The following is a 7,076-nucleotide window of genomic DNA, read 5'->3' on the forward strand; positions in this document are numbered from 1 at the left end:
TCAATCGCGGCCTTGCCAATCACGGCCTTGCCAATCATGGCCTCGCCAATCGTGGCCTTTCCATTTGCTGCACCGTAACTCAATTAGCGGCTTCTCCAATCGTGGGCTCGCCAGTCATGGCCTCGCCAATCATCGCCTCTTCGTTTGTGGCCGCACCAATTGTGGCCTCACCATTCGTGGCCTCACTGTTCTTGGCCTCGCCAATCATGGCCTCGCCAATCATGGCCTTGCCATTCTTTGGTATGCGGCCTCGTCATTTTTGTCAACCTTTGTTTAGAGAAATCAAGATTGGCTAGAAGAAGTCTATTTTGATTTCCATAAACTATGGCCAACGGGTCACCGAAGGGCGACGCGAAAAACTCAAAATAATAATAGTCAACGGTGACGACTGCATACTTGACCCCGCCCCGGCCTATCAAGTTAGTCCCCCATACTTTGAAAGGCCATGGGCTCTGCATCTGCTTTAGTTCGTTTGAAGGGGCTCTTAAGATTTTGGCGAACCTTTGGAACTTGTCGCATTTTCTCTCATATTCCATGGATTCCTCGTTCATGGTTTGCCAAAAGTACCATTGCCGCAGTATCTTTCTGGAGAAGCTCTACCCCCCAGCATGATCTCCACAAAATCCTTCATGAACCTCTTGCAACTATGTTTGGGCCTCCTCCTTGGTGACACATCGCAGTAGCGACATTGAATGTCCCCTTCGGTATAGGCGATTGTCTTGTATGATATAGCAGGGTACTTGGTAAAGTGTCTTCCTTGACGAGCTTTGTTCTGATGGGAGGACACCTTCACTCAGATATTTCATGAAGGGAGTCATCCATGTCTCTTCCTTGTCAATTAGCATCGGAGAGTTGTGGTTTCCATCGGGGTCGTCGGTAACAGTGCAGTCGCTGTTGAAAAGGTTGCCAATGGTGAGACTGTACTTACCAACGATGTCGTCCATAGCGTTAGTGATGCTTTGCATTGCTAGGAACTTGATTGGAACAACATTGAGGGTCTCTGCATCTCTTGCGCTTGCTAACTTTGCTAATGCATCAGCGTTGGAATTTTTCTCTCTAGGGACCTGTTTGATTGTGTAGCGATCAAACTGGGAAAGCATGTCTTTGGCTTTCTTAAGGTAGGTGTTCATGTGAAGTCTGTGGGCCTGGTACTCACCAAGGATTTGGTTGAACAACAATTGTGAGTCGCTTCTGGTCGTTTGACACCTAGCTTTCAATTCCTTCGCCATGCGTCATCCCGCTAGTAGCGCCTCATACTCAGCTTCATTGTTTGTTGTCGAGAAACAGAATCTTAACGCGCAATGAATACGGTGGCCTTCTGCGGTCACTAAGATCAGGCCTGCCCCAGAATTGTGTTCATTGGAGGCGACGTCCATGTACACTTGCCAAATATCTTCCAGTGGTCGCTGGTCACCATCCATAGTCTCTGGTCCCAGTTGCACTCGACTAAGAAATTGGCAAAGGCATGTCCATTTATCGCCGTCCTTGGCTGATAGGCAATCTTGAAATTTCCTAACTCAATGGCCCATTTCAACAAGTGACCTGAGACGCCAAGCCACTGCAATATTTGTTGAAGGGATTGGTCTATCAACACCTTGATCGAATGAGCTTGGATGTACGGGCACAGCTTTCGGGATGCTAACACCAAAAAGTAGGGTAGCTTTTCCATATGAGGGTATCGAGTCTCGGTGTTTTTCAGTCTCTTACTAACATAATAGACAGGATGTTGTATGTTTGCCTCCTCTCGCACTAGCTCTACCCTTAAAGCGTGGTCAGAAATGGCTAGGTATAGGTATAAGTCCTCGCCATTAATGACAGTACAGGAAATTATGCCAAATGTTGTTTTATAGCCTGAAAGGCCTACTCACATTCTTCTGTCCATTCGAATTTCTTGCTTGTAACACCCTGGGTATCCAAGACCGTTACACTGTGTATTTATAAAGGTGCAGGACTTGCTAATCAAGTCATTTAGTTAAAAACATGTCACTGAAACCATTAATGAACTAGGGTTAAAAAGTTTTGGTCATAAAAGATACATTTCATATAATTAAACGTTTTGTACAAGGGATCCCAAAAGAAACAGCATTTGAAAGTCAGTTTACAAAATTTCAAGGTATAAACAACTGCTAGCCACTCTAAGGGTAAAACAGACATTTATGGTCCTCCTATTCCTATCTCTTCCGCAATCGTGGCGGCTGACCAGGTCATGTACATTCTGCCTTCGGAGCTCTCAAAATCAGGGCTGATCAAGCTTACCCTTGCCTTTACCTGCACCACGTAGCACCCGTGAGCCAAAGTCCATCAAGAAAACATGACATCATATCACAAACAATGATAACAATTAAGTAACTCTTAAAGCATGTTCATACACTTAACAATCCACATTACTCACATAGTCCATAGACATAACCAGAGAATCTACAAACCAATATTCAGTTATTCAGCATGACAAATTCATCAATCAACAATGACACACATTAGTCAAGGTCGACACCCTTAGGTCGCACCCTCTATTTATCCTACTGACTCCAGTCTGCTTAAACCAAGCTCAGTGAATATTAAGCTGTCCTCAGCTACCAGTGGCTGAGCCGCGCCCTGTGCGCCAATGTAAACTCCGGCACTCTTAGGTGTTTATTATTCACATGGCATAATACCATCCTTCATAATGCATACAAAACAGGCAACCCTTAGTCCCATTGTAAATTCACAACCAGGTGCAGTTTTCTTACCTTTAATTTCCAAGTGTACTGATTACGAGAGATGCCTCTTGAGCACGATCCGTTTCCCAAGCCCTAGCTTATACCTAGTCACAACCAAGACAAGGGATACCATTAATAATTGTAAAAGGTTTCCAAATAAAGTTCTAGCCTCCGGGACATCGAATTCCACCAAACACTGTAGTGGAATCGATCCCGAGCACCCTAGGTTAGGTTCCTGCGCTTAAAAACTCCAAAAGGCCAAAAATCCCCTTAAGGGTCGCGGGCCTATGAACCCATGTCGCGGCCCGCCTCAAAATCAGAGGCTCGGCCTCCCTGGAAAACTACACACGCGTCGCGGCACTCATCTGAGGCGCCGTGGCCCGCCTCTGCCTCCGAGCCTCTTGGCTCCATAAGGCCGCAGCACACCAAGAACAAGGCCACGGCCCAGCCCTTCGATTCCAGAAAAACCACCATTTTTAACACTCAAACCTCACTCAAATCCACCCTAAACCATCCCAATAACACAATTCAATTATCACAAACTTCCTAACATGCTTCCAACAGCAAAACCTAACTTAAAAGCTCACAAAAATTATACTTTAATTTCTGAAACCCATAAGCTCAAGAACACCGAAACCAGCCCAGAAAACACAGAATTCAAACACTAAACTATCATTGCAAGCTTACCTTTACAGAAGAACCAATCCTCCAAGAAATTTCTGAGCTAATCCCCCAAGTCTTCTGCCTTAATACAACCTTAAATTCAAAACCCAGGAACTCTTAGAATCCAGCCACAACTACAGAATTAAATAGCCAAAGATGTAACTCAGAAATTACCTCAATCCTTGACTAGATCCTCCTGCTAACCCTGAACTAATCTCCAAAGTCCCAACACAAATTTCCTGAGTTCCAGCCAAGCTTTTCCTTTGGTTCCACTAGCTTCTTTGAGAGAATAATATTAATGATGGGAATAAGCTGAGAGAAAGAAAAAGGGTTGGTTTGGGCCTTATTCTACTGTTTTCTTAATTTTACTTAGTCTATCCTTAGTTGACTAAATCGATCCCGAGGCTCGGGGTACCAAAAACGTCCCCGAGGGCAAAATGGTAAAATTCCCCAGTATTCCCACCTAGGCTTCCTAACCTTAAATATATATCCAATTATTTATTTCCATAACCCAATAACCCATACAATCATCCAATACCCAAAATACCCCTTGACTCGCCCCGAGCCAAGTATTAGATCCCGTTGTGACTTTCGTACTAACTAGCTCCCTAGGATCGCCTCAAGTCGCATGCTGTAGATTTACCCACATAATAATGTGGTCCTCACAATTAAAACATATAATCACGTTTACGCCCTCAACGGGCTAAAATTACAAATATACCCCCTTTAAGCTATACGGGGCCTACATGCATACTAATACTTGTAGACATGCATCGCATATATATTCATATAATCATACAAGCATGCTTATCACAGAATCATGCACTAAACTACTTAATTCACACATAAACCAATCGTGCCCTCCCGGCACACTAATCAAGGCCCTTAAGCCTTATTAGTGATTTTGGGTCGTTACATTGCTTCCCCTAAGGAGGTTGAAGAATGTAATGCACTTATCGATTGACATTGAAAATAAATGGCTTAGAGCAGTGACTCTCTCAGTCAAGCTTTGTAAGTCCATCATTTGTTTAGGAGACTTTATATCAATGAGGGTCTTGATCTTGTTGGGGTTTGCTTCGATTCCTCTTGAATTAACGATGTATCCTAGGAACTCTCTAGAAGCGACCCCGAATGAACTCTTCTGCGGGTTAAGCTTCATGTTGTACCGATGAAGAATTGTGAAAGCCTCTTCTAAGTCAATTACATGCCCTCATTCCTTTTGGACTCTACTAGCATATCATCAACGTAAACCTCCATATTCCTTCCAATTTGATCTTTAAACATCTTGTTGACTAGTCGCTGGTAGGTGGCTCCAGTGTTCTTTAGACCAAAGGGCATGACTCTGTAGCAATACAGGCCCATGTTTTTCATGAATGACATATGCTCTTGATCCAGGGATGCATTGTTATTTGATTGCATCCTGAGTAGGTGTCCATGAATGACAGCACCTCGTGTCTGGAGGTGGTGTTGACGAGCTGGTAAATCCGGGGAAGTGGAAAACAATCTTTGGGGCACACTTTGTTAAGGTCGCTAAAGTTAATATATACTCTCCAGGTACCATTTGGTTTGCACACAAACACCGGATTAGAGACCCACAAGGGATAGAAGGCCTCTTGGATGAAGCCATTCTCATCCAACTTCTTTACTTCAGCTTTCAACGCTTCATATCTCTCGGTATCTAGAGACCGTCACTTCTGGCGGAAAGGAGATTCCTTTGAGTCTATGTTCAGGACATGGCTAATGACCGATGGGCTGATGCTTGCCATGTTGCTGTGGGACCAAGCAAAGACGTCTTGGTTCTTTCGCAGGAAATTGATCAAATCAGTTTTCACATCGTTACTCAGATTCTTCCTGACCTTCACTTTCTGAGTGGGGTTTCCATCCTTCAATTCCACTTCTTTGAGTTCTTCGACTGGTCCAATTGGTCTCTCTTCGTCCCCAAAGCAAGGATCTAACTTCTCTCCGCTTTGTGACTCGTTCCATAAGATGTGTGGACTTGGGTCATCATCAGTGACGACACAGTCCCTGTGGTCGTCGTTAGCGGGGAGCTGGCAGTGTGGTCGCCGTCGCTAGCAGCGTTGCCTCTTTAGTCACCATCGGCGACCACGCTGGGGGTGGCCTCGCCTCCTACAGCACATATTTATGTGGCCTCTCCCAACAGGGCCTCGCCAATGTTGGCATTGCCCACCAAGGCATCGCCTATGTCAGCATCGCCCATCAAGGGTTCATCTGTCGTAGCCTAGCCCACCAGGGCGTCGCCTATTTCGATCTCACCCACCAAGGCCTCACCTATGTCGACATCTCCCATCAGGGCTTTGCCTATCGCGGCCTCGCCCACCAGGGCCTCACCTATGTCGGCATCACCCATCTGGTCCTTGCCTATCAAACTTGACTCCATCATCATGGTGGTCTTCTCATTGAATAAATCCTTCATTCCTTGAACTCCTGGGTCGTCAAAGATCACGTTGGCGCAGGTGGGGCCTCCCTTTCTAACCTTTTTGATCGAGGCATTGTAACATTCTCGCGCCTCTCACTAGTTCCCTCTCACACAGCCAAATGGCATTATTGTGTGTAGATCAATGAGTGCGGGCAATTAACGACCATGAACGTCGCCATGCACGTCGCTCTCTAAGGAAGATCGCCTAGAGTCACCGAGAGTTTGATGGATCCAATAGGGGCCAAGCCCTCGCCATTGAACCCATAGATTGTGGTTGAGCACGGTGCAAGGTCACGACGGACAAATTAATTTTTTCCAGACATGACTTGTACAGGATGTTGAGAAAACTGCCATGTCAACTAGAAGTCTTAGCACCTTTAAGTTAGTGATCTGAGCTGCGATGACCATGGGGTTCTTGTGTAGGTAGTGAACGTGTTTAGAGTTTTCACTTGTGAAGGCAATGTCTTGGTCTTCCATGTGTGATACCTTGCTTGGTCTCTCTTGATTTGTCATTACTTTTTTCGTCTGATGTCACAGCTCGTAAGCATATCTCTCTCAGAACTTGTTACCGTCCCCTACGAGGTGTGGTCCTCCACAGATCGTGACAACAATAACTGCCACTTCTAGTACCTCACCTACATAGACTGGTGACTGCGACCGGTTTGCCGGTGACCGGTGCCTCTGCCTTCCGTTGTTTTGGTCACCGTTCTAATTTTGGCCTTGGCAGCGATCGAAGAAATGAGCCATATGTCCTCTTCTAACCAGGAATTCGATTTCATCCTTTAGTTGGCGGCATTCGTTAGTGCCATGACCATGGTCTTTGTGGTAGTGGCAGTACTTAATTTTCTCCTGTTTGTTTAGATCCTTCCTTATAGGGATCGGTTTCTTCACTGCCTCATCTAGCTTGATGAACTTGTCTACATGGTCCAAGAAATCTCGCATCAAACTAGTTGCTTTCTTTGTCAAGATATTCCACATAGGGCTATGGAGTCTGATGTCTAGCATGATGGACATTAGTCGTCCCTCATCACCAACGATCTTGGCACGAGCGACTTCCTCTTAGAACCTCATGATGTAGTCCTTTAGATTCTCCCTCTCGCCTTGCTTCAGGTTAGCGAGGTGGTTAGCCTCCTGAGGGTGGACGCATGCGGGGTAGAACTGTTGGTAGAAGTCTTAAGTGAGTTGTTCCCATGAGACAATGGATCAGTGAGGATACTTCCAAAACCATTGCTTCGTGGCTCTGACTAGCGTGGTTGGGAAAACCTTGCATCGGGCAT

At 45.5% G+C, this 7,076-nt stretch overlaps 1 protein-coding gene across 1 annotated transcript; it reads right to left on the minus strand.

Annotated features, from left to right (window-relative positions):
• Nucleotides 1–644: 644 nt before the first annotated feature.
• LOC133825228 (uncharacterized) lies at nt 645–1,229 on the minus strand. Its single transcript, XM_062258202.1, has one exon. The coding sequence runs from the start codon at nt 1,227–1,229 to the stop codon at nt 645–647; it is 585 nt and encodes a 194-aa protein (XP_062114186.1).
• Between the last annotated feature and the right edge of the window lie 5,847 nt (nt 1,230–7,076).

Source organism: Humulus lupulus, chromosome 3 (assembly GCF_963169125.1).
Source record: "Humulus lupulus chromosome 3, drHumLupu1.1, whole genome shotgun sequence".
Taxonomy (NCBI): Eukaryota; Viridiplantae; Streptophyta; class Magnoliopsida; order Rosales; family Cannabaceae; genus Humulus; species Humulus lupulus.

What these genes read in the sequence shown, in the direction of transcription:
- LOC133825228 (XM_062258202.1), bottom strand. Translation starts at nt 1,229, where the DNA reads ATGGCGAAGGAATTGAAAGCTAGGTGTCAAACGACCAGAAGCGACTCA.